General features: G+C 33.0%; 1 protein-coding gene across 1 annotated transcript in view; it reads right to left on the bottom strand.

The window, feature by feature from the left end:
* Positions 1-24797, bottom strand: part of LOC148942610 (uncharacterized) — a 154588-nt gene that overhangs the window by 5985 nt on the left and 123806 nt on the right. The window contains 1 exon segment of the mRNA XM_089102315.1: positions 2147-2285. Within this exon segment, the coding sequence (XP_088958441.1) occupies positions 2147-2285 (139 nt within the window).

The following is a 24797-nucleotide window of genomic DNA, read 5'->3' as shown; positions in this document are numbered from 1 at the left end:
AATTTTAACCTCGCGTAGAGCATTATGTCAAAACCAGAGCGGCATTTTCATTAAAAATTGACAGAAGTCAATGGTCGCTTTTAGCTAGGATATAGAATGAAGGAAATTAACGAAATGGTATTTCTTTTTGCGAGAATTTGGGATTGTAAAACAATGGTGGGAGGGGGTTAGGGTAAAAAGAATATATTTTATGTTTTCCATTGATTATAATAATGTTTGTAAGGTTTGGGGGGGGGGGGGGTTGGGGTAAAGGAATATATTTACAATTTAGCTGAATATACTGGAGGATGTCCAAGGAAAATAATTTTATTTGAAAATGTACTAAAACGGAACTTACATGGTAAATTGTATTTGCCAAGGCTTCTAATTCATCAATATTATCCATTGTTGTTTCCATTGTGTCAAAATACTTTCTGATAATTTAATCACATTGCATGTCCGTTATATACGAAATCTCAAGGGCGAATTGTTATGTAATGGGGAAAATTATATGTAAGCAGGCCCCTGATTGGTTGAAAAGGAGGATGTAACCGACTCTCTGATTGGCTGAGAAGAACACACGTGATCTAACTGTTTCCGGGAAACTCTTATCATTTGGCTCGAGCAACAACAACAACAAATACTATTTCTGGATCATAACATTCACTATCGATTAAGCAATCAAGTTCTCGGAAATTCATTTCCCCCTCGAGTCCTAGATCAATAACATTGTTCCCGTTAGAATTCAATGCGCATGTGCAACCTTCGTTCCGGAGTTATTACACATAGAAACATCAAATAAATCGACCTTGGAAAAAAGAGGTCATTGACCGATTACGCAATCTTTCTCCCTAGGGAGGCTATGCCCTTATATGGTGTACTGACAGAGTTAGACTAAATTGTAGATGGCAGCAGGGGTGGGTGTTCGCGCTGGTACCCCCCATTCTACTGTTGACATCCATGAAAAACATCAAATAAACTGGCCAATACCCATAACCATCCATAAAAACATCCATCAATGTGAGAAAATTCCTGTTTTTTCATTCTCACTGACAACAAACAGACATAGATTATGTAAAAAAAGTTGTAGGTAGCAGCAGGGGTGAGTGACACGAGTTATAGGGTCATCTCTACTAAGGAGAGAGTAGAGCTAAATCAAAAGACACTATGCGCAAGGCCGTATCAAGGTTTTTTTTCGGGGGTGGGTTTTACTCGAAGGTGTTATTTTCGGGGGGGGGGGGGGGTACACAAAAAACCTAAAAAAAACCCAAAAAACTATTTATATCCATTTTTGTTACGTTTTTATGAGTCAGACAAACATTTCGAGGGGGGGGGGGGTTCAAATCCCCCCCCACCTCCCCCTGAGTACGGACTTGATTAAGTGCATCCAGATTATCAGAACGAAAAACCCACAAAATATCGAGAACAGCCCGGGGAATGGTAGTGAAATTTTTAGTTAGTGTTAGGAACTGAATAGATTAATCTGGTATAGATTAATAAATGGGTATAGAATTAACTGGTATAGATTAATAAATGAGTTCTAAAATCCACAGAATTCAACTATAGTGAAGAACATGTGAAGAACAGGGAAGCTATGTGAAGAACATAGCTTCCCGCCCCCCTAATCCTTCTAAAGGCCACAGTAGCACAACAAGATATATTTTAAACAATTTTTTTTTTGCAATATTAACATAGAAATATTTCAAAATTGCTGGAAATTTCAGAAATAAATACCATTATATTTTACATGCCGTAATCAATATACTTTCATTATTACTGTGGTTTTTGTTCTTGTTGTTTATGCCTTGACAAATAATTTTCAAAACAAAATGACATTAGTAATAGGATCTCAATTATGAATCTGTAAAGTTTTTCAAAAACAGTCTAGAAAACAGTAAACGTGTATGTGGTTTTGAAGCAACAAGAGTCTAAATCACAATATGGCCCAAGTCAGGAACACCTTCCATAAGTAACCAGATCTGAATTCACATTCTGAGTCTAGCCAGTTTAAGTATTCTGGCAAATATCGGTCTGACAGTTTTACGTTATTTGCGAATCAAACGGGAAAGTATATAATGGACAAGTCAGAACTGCTATTCAGCTTGCAAATAATGCCTTTACATTTACGACAGGCAATAACAAAGCTTTTGATAAAAACTTACTCTACCTTTAATGCTTTGAAATCACTTTCTAGACTGTGGCCAATTAATATTGTTTTGTCACTGAACTTGCTCAATAGCACAGCTTGCACATCTCTGAGACTAGTTGTTACACCGCTTAACTGATCTTCTGATATGCCACTGAACCTAAACAAAGATTCTAATAATTATAAAAATATAATAAATGAATCTCAATTATGACAGGGTAGTGGAGATTAGGCGTTTTTCACTGAAAACCCCGATTATAAGTTAAGTGGAAAAACGAAGTCTACAAAGCGGGATTGCAGAATGACAAAGTGTGGAACAGTAACATTTATAAACTCGAAGCCTAAGACACGCAAATCAGCGACATCCTCAATGAAAAACCACATTGCTTTACAGCAAGATTGTCGAATTCACTATTTAGGTTATAAATTCACCATCTTGTATTCAGTAAAACAACATTTTCTTGATCTAGATTGTCAGTGAAATGACACATTTTACAATCCATGCTAAAGTACATTTGCCCAATATTTTCCAGAGGAATTGCCTAAGATTTTTTTTGGTGCTTGTTTCACTGACTGAACGTATATAAACCAATAATATGTATGAAAAATGTGGCTTGATCTCACTTCTTAGGACTACACTGAATGAAAGGTCAAGAGGACTAGGTCACGTTTTACGGATGAAGATTGACAGATTGCCAAAGATTGCTTTTTTGGCCATCCCTCTAGGGTCAAATAAAATAACGTCGTCATAGAATGGTATGGCAAAACATTAGAGATTATAAAGATTATATTATAGATTATAAAGATAATAAATTATTATAAAATTATTATAAAAAATATAAAATTAAAAAGATTATATTATATTATAAGCCAGTTATGGCTTAATTGGTATAAACACGCACAAATTCAGTAATAAATGTTTCCAAGTCCCAATAAATGCCCTCATATTTTTAAATCTATAAATTCGATCAGATCAATGATACGAAAAATAGAAGAAATTATGATGAGCGTTGTAAAAAATGTCAAGACTTCAAGGGTTCATAAAACTCCTATTTTTATTATTAAAAAACACAACAACCAAAAACATGAAAACATAGGTTTGAACAGCTGTAAAGATAGAGAGAACTGATTAGAGATGAATCTCAAAAAAGGGGAAAAGGGGAGAAAAAGAGAAAATATAACATCATCTATCACTACCAAGCAAAATGCTAAACCGGTTTATCTGTTTTCCTATTACCAACAATACTACTGCTATACTTTTTAACTCGGGTGAATAACGTTAGGGTATTTGTGGGACTAGTTCTCTTTGTCTGAAAATGCGAATGGAATTAATCCACAACGTTGTATACTTGAACGTACGGGGAATTTCCTCATAATGATCACTTAAGAACTTGAGAGGGGGATTTAACACATAAACAAGAGAGGGGGGCTCAAACCTCATTTCTAAAAAATCAAATCATTTTTAAAGTTCTTACTCTTCATATAATACGCTTGTTTTGCTGTTTTGAAGAATCGTTCTCTTAGAATAAATGTTTGCGCTGATACTGGAGAGCCCCCTCCTCTCCGAAAAGAAAATACAGGAACTTTATTAAAAACCTAAATATGTCTAAAATTATCCTTTTCTGCGGCATTAAAAACCCTGAGATCCTGTGTTTCCCTATTTTTTATGTTTATACAAACGATAATAAACAAATTTTACTCCTAGTCTTGGAGGAGATGGGCGCAGGTAACTTCAAGATTTCAAGTATTACATATTTGGAATTTACATAAAAAAGAAGTACGTTTGGTTATAAACAGTTTTCCGAAGCCTTCTCAGCATTTGTCTTAAGGCGAGTTATCAGTCCATTATCATTACTAGTAAGTTGTAAAACTTGTTAAATCAAGCCAAAATAAAGAGAGAGCGATAGGACAAATTCTACCATAGAAATGGAAAAGTTTTATTTAAATAGGCGTTAAACTTGTTTCAACTAAAGCGTTGACTTCCACAGCTCTCACAATTGATGAGCGGTACAGAAAGAAGAGCTTGCCTTCTTAAAATCTGATATTTTAGTTTTTGAGCATTTTAGCCCTAGTACGCCCCCCCCCCCCAAAAAAAAATGCCATAATAATCACGGTCCTAAAGTAAAGCTCATCAGTGTGCCAAATAGTTTCAATAAATAAAAAAAAATTGAATTTTAGTAGGCTGTAAGCAAGATTATCTTTATTTAACGTCGAAACCATGTTGTCTAACGATCGATATTTAGTAATTAACCTCATATATAATATAATATTTTTAAAGACTAAACCTAATTAGGCCGAATATTTGACCCACCAGGGGCCAGCATAGGCTTTTTGTAGTCCTCTGGTTTCATGCTCATTGGCTCGCTGTTCATAAATCCACAGTGACGTAGCTAAGAGGGACGAGTATCACTGGGCGCAGCCTTTCAAGGGACGCTAAACTGAGGTTTTTCGTCAATACTATGAACTTATTTTGTGGTATTGAAGGTAGGTGGGGGGGGGGATAGCCGAAAATACGCCCAGGTGCTCAAAACCCTAATTATGCCTCTAGAAATCTTGGACTTGAAGCCTTCGATCCTTTCCTCTGATATATTTAAAACAAAGAAAAAATCAGCTAGTATTGGAGCTTCTGCCTTTCCGTATGAATTCTGCCTTTCTGCCTTTCCCAGACGGGGTTATAAATATCTTTAGCGCTCATTTGAGCTTTCATATTCGAACGAATACACATCAGATGACTTTTTAAAAATATCCCCTATAATATGCAGTGCATGTATTTAAAAAAAAATCAAAAAGGCAACTTTCTAAACAAGGCAAAATAAAGATTTGAGCTATTGCAGCATGCTACTTTTAAGACAAATAATTCCTAGACTGATAAAAAGTTAGTATTAAGTTGATAACTAGCTACTAAAATGACTTTAGATCTTGGGTTCAAAACGATTCCTCCATATTTTAGGTTCAGGATGATACCAAGTACCTCTAGGAAATTTCGTCCCTTATTATCTTACTTTAATTTAAATTCAGAGTTCCTAGTACATCCGTGCTGACGAGTAATGATGCTGCTGGCACCCCATATATCAGATGGCACCTATCATACCATTAGGTTAGGCTTGGTTAGTTTAAGCTCGGTTATTACCCATTTCTGAATTTAGATATTTATAACCAAATTTAACCTAGCCTAAATTAACACAACCTAAATTGAACTTTTAACTTTATAGCTTCCGTAAGACTAAAAAAGCTGAGTCGCAAAGCTAATTGAATCCAAGCAGAGATAAAGGAATTTCGGACATTCACCGATGAATGTCGACATTAACCAGATTTCGGACATTCACGGTAACATAATATATATATATATATATATATATATATATATATATATATATATATATATATATATATATATATATATATATATATATATATATATATATAGTATACATATATATAGGTATATTATAGATATATTTTTCAATATATCTATGGATCACAATCAGAGGATGAAATTTCAAGCTTCGGCCAAAAATAAGTATATATGGCAAACGTATCTTTGTTAGCACTGATATAAAATTGATGTAAAACTTTAGTTAAAGCCGTTACACAGCCTGAGATTAAGGATCCCAGAAAGTATTTTTTTTAGTAATTTTCAAAAAATATTTGTTCTGCTCAAGGCCCATTCACACTGAGATTTGACTAATGCAAAGAATGAGCTAACGCTAATTTGAGCCAACCCAAATCTTTCACAGAATGTTCTGATTGGCATCAGCAAATCAGAAAATTCTATGAAAAATCTAATTGGCTAAAATTGACACAAGTTAAATATTGGTACTAATGAAATCTCATTGTCAATGAGCCTTAAAGAACTTTTGTTTAGAACAAATTTAAGATGGCAGGACTATTGAAAATTATAAGCCGTATTTTAAAAAAATAAAATTGTAAGCAGTGTGGTCTTCGAATTTATATATGTAAGCCCATGTATCTCATTTTAAAGACTTAAGAAAGGAACAAATATTTGTGTTGCCAAGGATATCCCTTTTACTCAGACAAATCACTAGAGAGAAGAGTTTTCGAAACATGCTCAAGTAGATGTATATCCAAGTGGATTGTCTACAACTCTAAACTAAAAACACTTTAGACACACGGCGCCAAGGAAGAGATCAGTATACGTAAATTCAGCAGTTTCTATCTTGTCTGTTTTTTCGTTTCATTTATGATTGGATGTAGGTAGTAGAGCGTGGTAGGACTGAATATGCATTTAATTGCTATGACGATATTAGTAAGATCTCTATATATTTTTTTCTAATCTCTCTTTCTACTTGCCTTTTTATGATGTGTAAAAAAAGATATTTATCATCATTTTAAGTATGTTTTGCGTGATCCAACAAGCATTAGGTTTTATATGAACGATTTCACCCACATACACAGAAATTCCAGATAGGGGGGGGGGGTCTTCAAACAAGCAAAAACACTTTAATGCCCATTGTATATAAAATATAAGAGATCATAGAAATAATGTGCTGCCTTAGAGGGGGGGGGGGGTGTAGATGTGGACATTTGCCAAAAGCCACCCTTCCCTGTGTAAGTGCCTGGATAGTTTGGTAAGGATTCCATCAAGATCAATTTTGTAAAAGTTAAAACAGAGAACATGAGGGTACGTGAGGTCCAAACAAAGATAAATATCATGCAATTCATCAATTTTTAGTTTTCCCAAAAATTACAAAACCTGCAGAATTAAGCTTCAGGGTGGCAAACATGGCCCAGCAGTCCCATGAAAATCTTATGATCGAAAACATAAGTCTCGACAACACATAATATATATATATATATATATATATATATATATATATATATATATATATATATATATATATATATAATAGTGTGGCTAACGTAAGCCAGGATATCGGAAGGTAATTACACAGTAGTGTAGGGTATCACTTCTTGTAAAGACGTACATAGGATAGGCAATCAGTTTCCTGGCATATTTTCTTTAAGGTGTATGTTCCCAGTAACGGTTTTAGGCCTCATAATCTGGGGCGGGGGAGATATACTGTAGGAGCGTAAAAATATAGAACAAAAGGAATTAACTGTCAGATGTCAGAAAAACTGGGGACAGCTGACCCCCCCCCTGACTAGGCCTAGAGCCACAACTGTATGTTCCCTATGAAACTGGCAATTTCAGAACAAGCCTGCAGCTTTAACTTGCATCAAAATGGCAAGATATTCATATCATGAGACCAGGGGCGTCCCAAGGTTCATTTTATTGGGAGGCGATCTTCGTAAATTTTAAAGAAACGCTACCTGATTTATGCCAAATTTTCTGCAGAAATCAAGAATTTTGCCAAATTTTGGCCATTTAGCACAATTTCTGCCGAAATTTTCGTCTTCGGCGAAAATTTTACTGAATGCCATAAAAGATAGGGGGCGCCCCTCCCCGCTACCCCCTCGGGACGCCCTTGCATAAGACTCTTTAGTCTCAAATCTATCCATTCACCGACCCAGAATTACGATATTACTCAGAAGTTCTCCCCAGTGAAGGATCTACACTTGCTTAAAAAAGAGGAAAATTTAAATTTTTCGAAAATTTTTAATAAACTTTCAACTTATTTTAAATCTAAAAAAAACATACACACTGAACATGAAAAATATTATTCGGTAGATGTACAGAACTGAATCTCAGCTATGCTGTGACAAAAAAAATTATCATCTCTCGTTGCGGGAATGTGATAAGAGAGCCGGAAAATAACATACCAAAACTTCAAAGGGACCATTAATATTTAAGAAGAAAATGCTTGGTATACGGGAACAGAAGTTTCAGAGATTTTCATGAGTTAATATTTGAGTTGATTCCTAAAAGTTTCATTTACATAGCTCAACTTTATTCTTTAAAATATTAAAGAAATTCTAAAATTACTTCGAAGTTGCTATTAGTTTGAGTGAATTAATGCACAATTTCAGAGATAGAAAGAAGAGGGAAAGGCCTAGTGGCCTTTTGAGGCCTCTTAAGGTAGATTAGAAAATTTTTTTCATTAGCTATACTCTCCTCTATCAGGGGAGATTTTTAGGGAGGGGATAGAGGGGGCACTTGCCCCAGATGAAGGCGAAATTAGGGGCGCAAAATTTCAAACAAATAATCTGCCATTTATAATCATTTTATGATTGTTAATTTTTTTTTATTAAAATAAAAGAGAGGACGTAAATGGCAGCAAGTATAAACAGTTGAATCCGAAATTTTTGGACTGCAAATTTTTGGGAGACAGGGGGGGGGGGCAGCTAATCAAGACTTTTCCTCGGGCGCAAAAGGCCAGAACGTCACTGTCCTCTACGCCAATAGGCATTGGGAGGCAGTGTGTCGAGGCCTGTAGATTCTGTGAAAATGGGGTGGACCCCTTTTTCTTTGAAAAAGGGGTGGACCCATTAGAAAACATTTTCTGGTGCTGCAAACTGGAATATCCCAGTAAGGTAATTTAGGTAATGGCGTTCCAATGTATGTAATTAGACGTACATAGTACCCTAGAGTAAGATATAAACACGCATGTGTGACCGACTTCCCGGAAAAAATGCAAAATCTCGGGTTGTTGCATATAAGAACTTTCAACCTCCGAGAAAGGGTTCTCGGATATGCTTAATACGATAGTGCATTTTTCATTAAAATTGTACCCCTTGTAGAGGGTGCTGAAAATTTTCTCTTTCAAATAATTTTTTGAGGAGTACTATTAAACTTGAAGAATTTTACATATTAAAACCACATTAAAAACCATTAGTTTCGAAATTATATAATTTACAAATTCTTTTTTTTAGTTACAGTTACTATTAGCAGGAGTTGCTCTTTACACACTGTTCGTTATTACGAAATGTTTGATTGCCAAGCAATGTTTTATTACTATATAACCAAGAAAAGTTGATTTTAATATAGACAAAAGCTACTCAACGCCCCCTCTTCTAAAAAGTTATACCGGATCGAAGAAACGCCATCTAAATAGAATATGATCTATCATCAGAAACTTATAAATGGAAGAAATGCACTGCAACCCTGGTCCCTTTAAATACGTTCTCAATAGTAGTAACCTATTAGGCACTTTCAGGGATACAAGCGATGTATCCCTGAAAGTATAGGGTCTTTAATATTTTTTTTTTTTTGATAAGAATTGCACAATGAATGTACCGTTTGACACAGACATATGGTCAAAAGTATAGGCACTTTAAAGCGTACATTCTAATCGTACATTCACGCCTACAAGAATATGGTCAAAAGTGTAATAAATTGAAAACCTACATAAAAATATACATTGGAATTGCGCAAGAAAAACCCACATTTTTTAATTGTTTGATTGACGTGTTTGGGGAGATTCCGTTCCTTGGCACCTTTTCAGAGCATGTACTTATGGATACCTTTCAAAGCAAGATGGTTATACATGCTTTTACAATCGGAAATGTTTGATTAACATTTGCAAAAAAGGGGTAATGAGATTTGCGAATTGGAGTGCAGGATTTGCTAATTTGATCCTATTAAGGATTGCCTTGAAATAAAATATTTTAACAAGAAATGACTGAAAAGTGTTTTGGAGGAGATGGGGTGATTGTGTACTGTATAATACACAAGTAATTTTTTGGACAGTGTTGTCAATTTAAAATAGTTTAGAAATAAAAAAAAATTAACAAGAAATGGCTGAAAAGTGTTTTGAGGGAGATGGGTTGCATGGAGGGTTGAGTTGCACGAGGGTTCAGTTAAAGGGGTACAGTTACACGGGGGTTTAGTTAAATGGGGTCGAGTTGCACGAGGGTTTAGTTACACGGGGGTTTAGTTAAATGGGGTCGAGTTGCACGAGGGTTCAGTAGCACGAGGGTTCAGTAGCACGGGGGTTCAGTTGTACGGGGTTTCGGTTATACAGGGGTTCAGTTGCACGGGAGTTTAGTTAAATGGGGCTTGAGTTGCACGGGAGTTGAGTTGCACGAGGGTTCAGTTGCACGGGGGTTCAGTTACATGCGGATTCAGTTACACGGGGTTTTGTTAAATGTGGTTGAGTTGCATAGTCTCGTTGAAAAAATTGGAGTTCATACTTAAACAGTTCTATTAAGAGCTATTGCTATGGAAATGGCTCAGTTTTGAATCGAAACTATGCTTTTCTGACTGAAGATACACATTTGAATAAGAAAATGTGAAAATGTACACAACTGAAACAGAGAAGTGTGTTTTGACGATATTTTCTATAATTTCGTCTGAAAAATAGGAGTTCACGCTTAAAAAGTTCTATTAAGAGCTATTTTTATGGAAATAGTTCATTTTTGAACCAAAACTACGCTTTTCTGACTGAAGATATACATTATAATCAGAGAATTGTGTATTGATAGTATTTTCTATAGTCTCACTGGAGAAAATTGGAGTTCATACTTAAACAGTTCTATTAAGTGCTATTACTATGGAAATGGCTCATTTTTGAAACGAGACTACTCTTTTCTGACTGAAGATACACATTTGAATAAGAAAAAATGAAAATGTACACAACTGAAACAGAGAAGTGTGTTTTGACCGTGTTTTCTATGATTTCCTCTGAAAAATAGGAGTTCAAACTTAAAAAATTCTATTAAGAGCTATTTTTATGGAAATGGTTCATTTTTGAACCAAAACTACGCTTTTCTGACTGAAGATATACATTATAAACAAAGAAATGGGTTTTGATAGTATTTTCTATAGTCTCATTGGAAAAAATTAGAGTTCATGCTTAAAAAGTTATATTAAGAGCTATTGCTATGGAAATGTTTCATTTTTGAACCAAAACTACGCTTTCCTGACTGAAGATATATATGATAATCAGAGAAATGTGTTTTGATAGCATTTTCTATATTTTCGTTGGGAAAAATTGGAGTTCATACTTAAACAGTTCTATTAAGAGCTATTTTTATGGAAATGGTTCATTTTTGAACCAAAACTATTCTTTTCTGACTGAAAATATACATGATGATTAAAGATAGTAGTTTAGATATTATTGTATGGAGTTACATTGGAAGAAATTGTGGTACATAATTGAACAGTTCTATTACGAGCTCTTAACTCCAACACTATTAAAGTTTTAACCAAGACTCCGCCTTTCTGAATAAAAATACACAGATGACTCAGAAAAGTGATACCATACACGGCTGGAACAGAGAAGTATGTTTTGACCGTATTTTCTATAATTTCGTCTGAAAAAATAGGAGTTCACACTTAAAAAGTTCTATTAAGAGCTATTTTTATGGAAATGGTTCATTTTTGAACAAAAACTACGCTTTTCTGACTGAAGATATACATTATAATCAGAGAAATGTGTTTTGATCATATTTTCTTATAATTTTTTTGGGAAAAAATTGGAGTTCACACGTAAGAAGATCCATTAAGAGTTATTTTTTTTTGTGGAAAATGACTCATTTTGGAACCAAAACTATGCTTTTCTGACTGAAAATACACAATTGAATCAGGCAAATGTATCTTGATCGTATTTTCTGTAATTTTGCTGAATAAAATGGATTTCTCACTTAAAAAGTTTCATTAAGAGCTATTTTTATGAAAATGGCTCATTTTGATCCAAAACCACGCTTTTCTGACTGAAGACACAAGAAATGGGTTTTTGATCAAATTTTCTATAATTTCGACTGAAAAATAGGAGTTCACACTTAAAAAGTTCTATTAAGAGCTATGAATTGCTTTCGAAAACCCAAATAAATTAGTTGAAAATAAAGTTTTAACAAGAAATGTCTGAAAAGTATTTTTTGGGTGGTGGGGGCGATGACAGAGTGGATGTCTTAGACTAGTTATAGTGCTGTACTCTGGCATGAATTGCTTTCGAAAACCTGGATGAATTAGTTGAAAATATAGTTTTAACAAGAAATGTCTGAAAAGTATTTTTTTGGGGGGAATCTGAGCTAATTAGGGTTTTTGACCGTAAACTCTAGTTTTTTACAAGAAAATAATGGAAAATACAATTCTCTGGTTCAAATGTGAAACTTAAGTCCTTTTTAGGATCGAAAAAATAAACTATTTCTGTAAAATCTGAGCTAATAAGGGTTTTTGACCGTAAACTCTAGTTTTTTGCAAGAAAATTATGGAAAATACAATTCTCTGTTTCAAATGTGAAACTTAAGTCCATTTTTGGATCGAAAAAATAAACTATTTCCGTAAAATCTGAGCTAATAAGGGTTTTTGACCGTAAACTATAGTTTTATGTAAGAAAATTATGGAAAATACAATTCTCTGGTTCATAGGTGAAGCTTAAGTCCATTTTTGGATCGAAAAATAAAACTATTTCTGTAAAATCTGAGCTACTAAGGGTTTTTGACTGTAAGCTCTAGTTTGTTGTAAGAAAATTATGGAAAATACAATTCTCTGGTTCAAATGTGAAACTCAAGTCCTTTTTTGGATTGAAAAATAAAACTATATTCGTAAAATCTGAACTAATAATTCAATATTTTTTCATAAAAACAAACTATTTTTTTTATACTTCGAAATTTTTCAACTTTATTTATTTTTTTCTTTTTGTACGTATCTTAAAATGTCAAAGCATGCTTACGGTTCTAACAATTGTGCTCTATGATTGGTCAGAGACACGATGTGGCTTTCCCATTGGTATTCTATGACCGCTTATCGTCACTACCTAGTCTACTGCATGTATTAAATCAGTATTTTTTACGCAGTGGAACGATAAACACATAAGTCATATCTTTAAAAAAAAAAGTGAAGATGGAACATTTTAATAGAGTATGTTCACATAACAACGTTATTGTAGCATTGAATGCCAACAAGGAGAAGTATTTAAACTATGAAACAAGTACAAGTGCTAGCACTATTGGAAATGTATGCATGCATTGTCATGACAGTAAGGAATTAAATTTCTTTGGGATACCAAAAAATTCAACTCTTATGATGGTGGTTATGCGAGATTGAGATCTCCAGAGAGGATTGCACTCAAAGAGAATGCTAACATAAAAATAATTGTTGATGATAGAGGACAACTCCTTGCTACTGCTGCAGGTAACACATTACGTACGGATACATCCAATCATCAGCTTTTGGGTATTAGCATTCAACAGAAGGCTAATAAAAGAAAGGCCTACTCTGCTACTAATATCGTAAACCATATCTTGTTTACGTGCCGAAACTGTTACCTGTGTAAAAATAATGTGTTAATAGACAGTGAAATTGCCAGAAAAATTAAAATAGGATTGTCAAAAAATATCACTACGGAATATAAAGATGAAATGATGAAGAACAAAGCTCCAGCAAACATTACTGGCATTGAACAAGCAGTCAATGAATCAAATAATAGCAAAGACGAAAAACATATTGAGCCTGATCATGAGACACCAGTAAAAATTGTGTATGATTCAAAATGGAATAATGATTATTCTACTGATTACGAACTAAGAGAAGACAATAACTACAATATCAAGAGAGAACATGGTGAACTATTTTATGGAACAGATTCAAAATGTCCAAAGTTAATCATTGCTATTAATAATGTATCATAATATATTTTTATTAATATTCTACATAGCATTATTTCATTAAAAATATTACATTGTTATGTGTTCATTATTTTTTAGAGTAAGCTAGCATATCAAGCGTTTAGAATGTATATTAAAACATCGGATATGTAAGAAAAGGAATGTGCGTACATCTATTGTCAGACACACTATTTCCGTAAATCTGAGCTAATAAGGGTTTTTGACCGTAAACTCTAGTTTTTTGTAAGAAAATTCTGAAAAATAAAATTCACTGGTTCAAATGTGGAACTTAAGTCTATTTTTGGATCGAAAAATAAAACTATTTCCATAAAATCTGACCTAATAAGGGTTTTTTCGACCGTAAACTCTAGTTTCTTGTAAGAAAATTATGGAAAATACATTTTTTGTACGTATCTTAAAATGACAAAATATCTTTCTTGAATTCACCTCTTGGATACACAATAGAGAAATAATAAAATAAAATTTGTCATTTCCAGACTTCATTTTCATGCAATAGATACCGAGAATTCTATGACTCCTCCCCGCAATCAATTCTAAGGGTTTTATGACTCCTCCCCACAATGAATTCAGATGGTTTTAGGAGTCACCCCCCCTAGCCATAACTCCATTCAACCTTGAGTGAAGGTATAAAAGTTTGATGATGTATTTCTCTTCTTAACAACTACATTAATAGCTTCCAAGATGATAGGAATGTATGACACAGAATTTATCGGTTTGAAAAATCATCTTGTGGTGTTATATTTGAATGTGCATTTTTATTATTGTCAATGGAACTCGAAGAAATTGACTTTTATCATTGGATGGTGAACTATAACATGTTTGAGTATGATAAAAGCTTGTGGAGTACTACATTACATCATATGAACAGACTGGGATTCTACGATAGAGTGATTACACCACTTAATAATAGTGTTCAGAAACTGAGAAATGTCCAGGAGGAAGTCAGTGAAATTTGCAACTTTTTCGGGGTTGAAGCACTCTATGTAAAGGGTAACGTACATACAGATAAAGTTTTAATTCAAAAGTGTGACCCTAGGATTCCACTTTTCAATCTAGAAGAATTTAAGTGTCCTAAATTTGAAGGGGTTTATCACCGTCCTGAAGACGAGGTCAGGTTCTTCGCGCACTGGATACCTAAGGACATGCCTGATCGTGATAAATACATAAGACATGGTAAAAACTATTCTATATCATGGGACCATCGTTTCTGGATGTTTAAGAGTGAACGTGTGTATGATTATGTGTCATAATATAATTTTGTATGAATATTCAACATATCGTTATTTCATTAGAAATATATTATACATTACATTGTCTTTTAGCCATTATTTTTAGAGTACGCTATCATGTTAAAAGTTTAGAATGTCCGTTAAAAAATCGAAGATGCGAGAAAGGGATTTAGTGTACATCTTTTGTCAAACTTATGAGATAACATTGAAAAATTAAAGGTATCAGAATGCATAGATTCTTTATCAACATCCGTTGTTGAATATGTCATTATGTCATTATGAAAAAATTGTAAGTAAGTAGGAAGTAGGTAAGTAAGTAACAAACTCTTTCTTGAATTCATCTCTTGGTTACACAATACAGAAATTTTATTATAGGAAATTATAAAAAAAAAATGAAGAAACTCTCTATTAACATTCGTTATCGATTGAAGTCGCTTCCTAGACAGAAAATACAGCAATTTCACAAAATCTAAGTATAACAGTAATTAAATTCTATATCAACATCCATTTCTCGGATACATCGGCAAAAGTTGACACAATGCAAGTACCGGAAAGAATAAATTCATTTTCAAAGTTTTTATCGGATACATCAGGTAACAGTCATAAAATCCAAGTTCTATTCATTTTGGCTTCATGTGTTGTTACGTTGAATTTAGATTAGACCGGTTTTTCTTTTCATTTTGGCTTCACGTGTTGTTACATTGAATTTAGATTAGACCGGTATATATTTCTATAGTAGAGACTAGCGTGTATTTTTAGAGTAGAAAAAAAAAATTCTGGTTAGTCTGAAGTTGATCGTGAGAGTGTTAGGACTCTAAAAAATGGATGGATTTGAGAAAGAGCGAATCATGGGGGGTCTACTGTTTATGGAAAAACGTTTGATTCTAGATGACGATTTTCTAGAGCTGTCTATTCAAAGGAAGATATTTTCTCAGGGAATGCTTGTCGATATTGACCGTAAACTCTAATTTTTGTATGAAAATTATAGAAAATACATTTCTCTATGTCAAATGTGAATCTCTGGCTAGAAAAAAAGCTACGTGGAAATTTCATTCAAGGAATTACGAAAAAATTGTAAGTAACAAAAATGGGAGAAAATACCACCCTGGTGTAGTTTTTTCAAAAGATGTGTATTGAGGGAGGGAGCTAACAGCCTCTTATTTCGGGGTTATTCACCTCTTGGATACACAATACAGAAATTTAATTCAGGAAATTATGAAAAAAAAAATTTAATTCCGGAAATTATGAAAAAAAAAATTTCGACGGGGTTACGTGCGCGCACGTAACCCCGTCTAAATTTTTTTTTTTCATAATTTCCTGAATTAAATTTTTTTTTATAATTTCCTGAATTAAATTTCTGTATTGTGTATCCAAGAGGTGAATAACCCCGAAATAAGAGGCTGTTAGCTCCTCCTCAATACACATCTTTTGAAAAAACTACACCAGGGTGGTATTTTCTCCCATTTTTGTTACTTACAATTTTTTCGTAATTCCTTGAATGAAATTTCCACGTAGCTTTTTTTCTAGCCAGAGATTCACATTTGACATAGAGAAATGTATTTTCTATAATTTTCATACAAAAATTAGAGTTTACGGTCAATATCGACAAGCATTCCCTGACAAAATATCTTCCTTTGAATAGACAGCTCTAGAAAATCGTCATCTAGAATCGAGAGTTTTTCAATAAACAGTAGACCCCCCATGATTCGCTCTTTCTCAAATCCATCCATTTTTTAGAGTCCTAACACTCTCACAATCAACTTCAGACTAACCGGAATTTTTTTTTTCTACTCTAAAAATACACGCTAGTCTCTACTATAGAAAGGAAAACCGGTCTAATCTAAATTCAATGTAACAACACATGAAGCCAAACTTAAAAGAAAAACCGGTCTAATCTAAATTTAACGTAACAACACATGAAGCCAAAATGAATAGAACTTGGATTTTATGACTGTTATCTGATGTATCCGATAAAAACTTTGAAAATAAATTTTTTCTTTCCGGTACTTGGACTGTGTCAACTTTTGCCGATGTATCCGAGAAATGGATGTTGATATAGAATTTAATCACTCTTATACTTAGATTTTGTGAAATTGCTGTATTGTCTGTCTAGGAAGCGACTTCAATCGATAACGAATGTTAATAGAGTCATTTTTTTTTATAATTTCCTATAATAAAATTTCTGTATTGTGTAACCAAGAGATGAATTCAAGAAAGAGTTTGTTACTTACTTACTTACTTACCTACTTCCTACTTACTTACAATTTTTTCATAATGACATAATGACATATTAAACAATGGATGTTGATAAAGAATTTATTCATTCTGATACCTAGATTTTGTCGATATTACCCCATGTGTCTGACAATAGATGTATGCAAATTCCTTTTCTCACATCTCCGATGTTTTAATAGACATTCTAAACTTTTGATATGCTAGCTTACTCTAAAAATAATGAACACATAACAATGTAATGCATAATATATTTTTAATGAAATAATGCTATGTCGAATATTAATACAAAATTATATTATGACACATAGTCATACACACGTTGACTCTTAAACATCCAGAAACGATGGTCCCATGATATAGAATAGTTTTACCATGTCTAATGCATTTATCACGATCAGGCATGTCCTTAGGTATCCAGTGCGCGAAGAACCTGACCTCGTCTTCAGGACGATGATAAACCCCTTCAAATTTAGGACACTAAAATTCTTCTAGATTGAAAGTGGAATCCTAGGGTCACACTTTTGAATTAAAACTTTATCTGTAGGTACATTACCGTTTACATAGAGTGCTTCAACCCCGAACAAAAAATCAACAAAGAGAAAAATCTCTAAAAAAAAAAAAAAAACAAAAAAAAAAAAAAAAAAAAAAACAAACGAGACTCTGGCCAGTGGAGAGAAAAGCAAACAACATAAACCAAAACAACGCGGATAGTTCGAGTGTATACAAACAAGGCGTCTTAAGCACAAAATATAAAGAAGAAGAACAAGATAAAAAAAAAAAACAAGATAAAACTAAAAACCAACAAAACCACCACCAAAAGAAAAAACAAATAAAAACAAAAATGTACAATCGGCGCAAACTAATCCACGTAGGGAAAAGATGCTAATAAAGAGTTACTTCAGTGAGGACACCAGAGTAACTGAGGAAAAATAAAAAAACTGTAAATTACTTTAATTATTCAGTTGCGAAATAATCATTTTGTTAGCTATTACTGAAGCAATTCGTTTTGGTCTAGCAGGTAAAATAGTCCCCAGGTAATTATTTAAAATCTTTACTCCCTTATTGACTGTGAACTCTTTAGAAGGTTATCATAAATTGGGTCAATATTTAAATTACCCGTGTCCCTGTTTATGGAAAGGTTAGCAAACATATGTTTTTTATTTTCTATGGCTTCCCTGGCCCATTGGGTGTAACCAATATAATTAGAAATAGCCAAGGATTCATCAAATTTTACAAAATTATATTGTTGAAGCAAAATATGATATGCTAATGATGAAACGAAATTTTCTGGAGGCTTGCTTAATTGTAGGGTTTTTGCAATTGAGTTTCGGTGTTCAATAAACCTTTCAACAAATTGTTGGTGTGTCCTACCAATATAGAACTTCCCAGAAGAACACGGAATTTTATACACCCCACTTACTAAATTTCCCCGAGTTAAATCCTTACCAGAACTAAAAAAACTACCCATTGGCCTCAGCGATTGGAAACATGTATCAATACCAAAATTACGTAAAACCCGTGAAAGTGTCTCACCCAAACCAGGTACATATGGTAATGAAATGAAGCTTTTTGATACAACTAAATCTAAAAACTGAGAAACCACCATAAACCTACTTTTATTTTTAACTCGTCTATTTCCAATTATTTTTTCAATGAACTTAAATGAATAAATATTACCAAACAAAATATCCCTCAAATATAAAAACTCCTAATCTAAAAATTCCTGGGTCAAAATTCTGAAAGATCTATCCACTAGTGAAATTACAACCCCCCTTTTCACCGACATAGGGTGGCAAGAAAGAAAATTTAAATACCTATCATTGTGCGTTGGTTTTCTGTAAATCGAGAAAAGTAAATGGAGATCCCTTTTAATTAATAAAATATCCAGAAACGGTAATTTATTATTATCCTTAAATTCAACTGTAAATTTAATATTATTATCAAAACTATTTAAATGCTTACAAAATAGGTCTAAGAAGTCCAATCCATGTTTCCAAACGCACATCACATCATCCATGAACCTACCCCAGAAGCAAGGGGAAATTCTAAAACTGTTTATAGCGGAGGTTTCAATGGCATCTATGAATAGATTTGCCAATAAAGGAGAAAGAGAAGCCCCCATAGGTAACCCAAAAAATTTGTCTATAAAAATCCCCTCGAAAACCAAAACAAAAAGAAAATTCATTTACCAGAATAATTAGTCTCATAATGACATCAATATCCAGACTGGCTAACGTCACATCCTGTATTAAATCAAAGTGTTTTTCTAATTTACTTTTTAAAATATCCTCGCATTTTTTTAAATAAAAATTTGAATATATGGACACAACATCAAAACTGCAAAAAATTGAGGTTTTCTCCAGTGTGAAATTTCATAATTAATTAGAAAGATCAGTTGAATTTTTTAAATATGACTTTTGTGTTCGAAAAAATGGACGCAAAGCAACCGACAGCCATTTTCCTAATTTTGAAACAGGTGACAGAAAAGTTGACACAATGGGGCGGAGGGGGGATCCAGTCTTATGAATCAAAATTAGGAAAATGGTTGTCGGTAGCTTTGCGTCCACTTTTGGAAACACAAAAATCATATTTAAAAAATTCGACTGATCTTACTAATAAATTGCGAAATTTCACGCTGGATAAGAGTTCAGTTCTTTGCAGTTTTGATGTTGTGTCCATGTATTCAAGTTTTGATTTAAAAAAATGCGAGGATATTTCTAAAAGTAAATGATAAAAACCCTTTGATTTAGTACAGGATGTGACGTTAGCCAGTCTGGATATTGATGTCATTATGAGACTAATTATTCTGGTAAATGAATTTTCTTTTTATTTTGGTTTTCGAGGGGAGTTTTATAGACAAATTTTTTGGGTTACCTATGGGGGCTTCTCTTTCTCTTTTATAGGCAAATCTATTCATATATGCCATTGAAACTTCTGCTATAAATAGTTTTACAATTTCCCCTTGCTTCTGGGGTAGGTTCATGGATGATGTGGTGTGCGTTTGGAAACATGGATTGGACTCCTTAGACCTATTTTGTAAGCATTTAAATAGTTTTGATAATAATATTAAATTTACAGTTGAATTTGAGGATAATAATAAATTACCTTTTCTGGATATTTTATTAATTAAAAGGGATCTCCATTTACTTTTCTCGATTTACAGAAAACCAACGCACAATGATAGGTATTTAAATTTTCATTCTTGCCACCCTATGTCGGTGAAAAAGGGGATTGTAATTTCATTAGTGGATAGAGCCTTTATAATTTGTTCCCAGGAATTTCTGGATTCGGAATTGTTATACTTGAGGGATATTTTGTTTTGAACTAGTTATCCAATTAAGTTCATTGATAAAATAATTGAAAATAGACGGGTTAAACATAATAGTAGGGTTATTGAGGTTTCTCAGTCTTTAGATTTAGTTGTATCAAATGCTTCATTTCATTACCATATGTACCTGGTTTGGGTGAGAAACTTTCACGGGTTTTACGTAATTTTGGTATTGATACATGTTTCCAATCGCTGGGGCCAATGGGTAGTTTCTTTAGTTCTGGTAAGTGTTTAGCTCGGGGAAATTTAGTAAAGGGGGTACATAAAATTCCGTGTTCTTTTGGGAAGCTCTGTATTGTTAAAAATCACCAAAAGTTTGTTGAAATCTTTCTTTAACAATAAAATCCAATAGAAAAAAATCAGCAGTTAAGAAAGACATCAGAAAGTTTTGTTTTAGCTTTAGCAGAGCATATTTGGTTTCAACCAGATCATTTGGTTAAATTTGATGAAGCCTTGGCTATTTCTAATGATAAGGGGTACACCCAATGGGCCAGGGAAGCCATAGACATTAAAAAACATATGTTTGCTAACCTTTCCATAAATAGGGACACGGGTAATTTAAATATTGACACAATTTATGATAACCTTCTAAAGAGTGAATCAACAGTCAATAAGGGAGTAAAGATTTTAAATAATCCCAGGGGGACTATTTTACCTGCAAGACCAAAACGATTTGCTTCAGTAATAGCTAAAAAAAAGAATAATTCACAACTGAATAATTAAAGTAGTTTACAGTTTTTTTTATTTTTTCTCAGTTACTCTGATGTCCTCCCTGAAGTAGCTCTATATTCGCATCTTTTCCCTCCGTGGATCAGTTTGCACCGATTGTACATTTTTGTTTTTATTTGTTGTTTTTTTTTGGTGGTTGTGTTATTGGTTTTTAGTTTTATCTTGTTTTTTTTTTTTATCTTTTTATTCTTGTGTGTCTTTTGTGCTGAAGACGCCTTGTTTGTATAGATGCAAAATAACCCCGTTGTTTTTTTTCTGTAGTTTTATTTTCTATACACTGGCCACAGTCTCGTTTGTTTGTTTTTTTTTTATAGATTTTTCTCTTTGTTGATTTTTTGTCATGGCTGGCCAGTTCGGCTTCAGATCTTTCATTAAACCCCGAAAAAGCTGCAAATTTCACTGACTTCCTCCTGGACATTTCTCAGTTCCTGACCACTATTATTAAGTGGTGTAATCACTCTATCGTAGAATCCCAGTCTGTTCATATGATGTAATGTAGTACTCCACAAGCTTTTATCATACTCAAACATGTTATAGTTCACCATCCAATGATAACAGTCAATTTCTTCGAGTTCCATTGACAATAATAAAAATGCACATTCAAATATAACACCACAAGATGATTTTTTCAAACCGTTAAATTCTGTGTCATACAGTCCTATCATCTTGGAAGCTATTAATGTAGTTGTTAAGAAGAGAAATACATCATCAAACTTTTATACCTTCGCTCAAGGTTGAATGGAGTTATGGCTATGGGGGGTGACTCCTAAAACGATCTGAATTCATCGTGGGGAGGAGTCGTAAAACCCTTAGAATTCATTGCGGGGAGGAGTCATAGAACTCTCGGTGTCTATTGCATGCAAATGAAGTCTGGAACTTACAAATTTTTTTTTATAATTTCTGTATTGTGTATCCAAGAGGTGAAGTCAAGAATGATATTTTGTCATTTTAAGATACGTACAAAAAATGTATTTTACATAATTTTCTTACAAGAAACTAGAGTTTACGATCGAAAAACCCTTATTAGCTCAGATTTTACGGAAATAGTTTTATTTTTTGATCCAAAAATAGACTTAAGTTCCACATTTGAACCAGAGAATTGTATTTTCCATAATTTTCTTACAAAAAACTAGAGTTTACGGTCAGAAACCCTTAATAGCTCAGATTTACGGAAATAGTGTGTCTGACAATAGATGTACGCAAATTCCTTTTCTTACATCTCCGATGTTTTAATATACATTCTAAACGCTTGATATGCTGGCTTACTCTAAAAAATAATGAACACATAACAATGTAATATTTTTAATGAAATAATGCTATGTAGAATATTAATACAAAAATATATTATGATACATTATTAATATCAATGATTAACTTTGGACATTTTGAATCTGTTCCATAAAATAGTTCACCATGTTCTCTCTTGATATTGTAGTTATTGTCTTCTCTTAGTTCGTAATCAGTAGAATAATAATTATTCCATTTTGAATCATACACAATTTTTACTGGTGTCTCATGAACAGGCTCAATATGCTTTTCGTCTTTGCTATTATTTGATTCGTTGACTGTTTGATCAATGCCAGTAATGTTTGCTGGTGCTTTGTTCTTCATCGTTTCATCTTTATATTCGTTAGTGATATTTTTTGACAATGCTATTTTTATTTTTCTGGCAATTTCACTGTCTATTAACACATTATTATTACACAGGTAACAGTTTCGGCACGTAAATAAGATATGGTTTACGATATTAGTAGCAGAGTAGGCCTTTCTTTTATTAGCCTTCCGTTGAATTCTAATACCCGAAAGCTGATGATTGGATGTGTCCGTAGGTAATGTGTTACCTGCAGCAGTAGCAAGGAGTTGTCCTCTATCATCAACAATTATTTTTATGTTAGCATTCTCTTTGAGTGTAATCATCTCTGGAGATCTCAATCTCGCATAACCACCATCATAAGAGTTGAATGTTTTCGGTATTCCAACGAAATTTAATTCCTAACTGTCATGACAATGCAGGCATACATTTCCAATAGTACTACCACTTGTACTTGTTTCATAGTTAAAATATGTCTCCTTGTCAGCATTAAATGCTACAATAACCTTGTTATGTGAACACACTTTATTAAAATGTTCCATCTTCACTTTTTTTTTTAAGATATGACTTATGTGTTTATCGTTCCACTGCGTAAAAAATACTGATTTAATACATGCAGTAGACTAGGTAGTGACGATAAGCGGTCATAGAATACCATTGGGAAAGCCACATCGTGTCTCTGACCAATCATAGAGCACAATTATTAGAACCGTAAGCATACTTTGACATTTTAAGATACGTACAAAAAGAAAAAATAAATAAAGTTGAAAAATTTCGAAGTTTAAAAAAAATAGTTTGTTTTTATGAAAAAAATATTGAATTATTAGTTCAGATTTTACGAATATAGTTTTATTTTTCAATCCAAAAAAGGACTTAAGTTTCAAATTTGAACCAGAGAATTGTATTTTCCATAACTTTCTTACAACAAACTAGAGCTTACAGTCAAAAACCCTTATTAGCTCAGATTTTACAGAAATAGTTTTATTTTTCGATCCAAAAATGGACTTAAGTTTCACCTATCAATCAGAGAATTGTATTTTCCATAATTTTCTTACAAAAAACTATAGTTTACGGTCAAACACCCTTATTAGCTCAGATTTTACGGAAATAGTTTATTTTTTCGATCCAAAAATGGACTTAAGTTTCACATTTGAACCAGAGAATTGTATTTTCCATAATTTTCTTGCAAAAAACTAGAGTTTACGGTCAAAAACTCTTATTAACTCAGATTTTACAGAAATAGTTTATTTTTTCGATCCTAAAAAGGACTTAAGTTTCACATTTGAACCAGAGAATTGTATTTTCTATTATTTTCTTGTAAAAAACTAGAGTTTACAGTCAAAAACCCTAATTAGCCCAGATTCCCCCCAAAAAAATACTTTTCAGACATTTCTTGTTAAAACTATATTTTCAACTAATTCATCCAGGTTTTCGAAAGCAATTCATGCCAGAGTACAGCACTATAACTCGTCTAAGACATCCACTCTGTCATCGCCCCCACCACCCAAAAAATACTTTTCAGACATTTCTTGTTAAAACTTTATTTTCAACTAATTTATTTGGGTTTTCGAAAGCAATTCATAGCTCTTAATAGAACTTTTTAAGTGTGAATTCCTATTTTTCAGTCGAAATTATAGAAAATTTGATCAAAAACCCATTTCTTGGATCTTCAGTCAGAAAAGCGTGGTTTTGAATCAAAATGAGCCATTTTCATAAAAATAGCTCTTGATGAAACTTTTTAAGTGTGAAATCCATTTTATGCAGCAAAATTACAGAAAATACGATCAAGATACATTTGTCTGATTCAATTGTGTATTTTCAGTCAGAAAAGCATAGTTTTGGTTCCAAAATTAGTCATTTTCCACAAAAAAATAACTCTTAATGGATCATCTTACGTGTGAACTCCAATTTTTTTCAAAAAAATTATAAGAAAATATGATCAAAACACATTTCTCTGATTATAATGTATATCTTCAGTCAGAAAAGCGTAGTTTTGGTTCAAAACTGAACCATTTCCATAAAAATAGCTCTTAATAGAACTTTTTAAGTATGAACTCCAATTTTTTCCAA

The sequence above is a fragment of the Artemia sp. Qi Xiang Cuo genome, chromosome 16, assembly GCF_049724085.1.
Source record: "Artemia sp. Qi Xiang Cuo chromosome 16, ASM4972408v1, whole genome shotgun sequence".
NCBI classification, from domain to species: Eukaryota; Metazoa; Arthropoda; class Branchiopoda; order Anostraca; family Artemiidae; genus Artemia; species Artemia sp. Qi Xiang Cuo.
The sequence above is the reverse complement of the archived record's forward strand: the minus strand, read 5'-3'. Positions and strand labels throughout refer to the sequence as shown.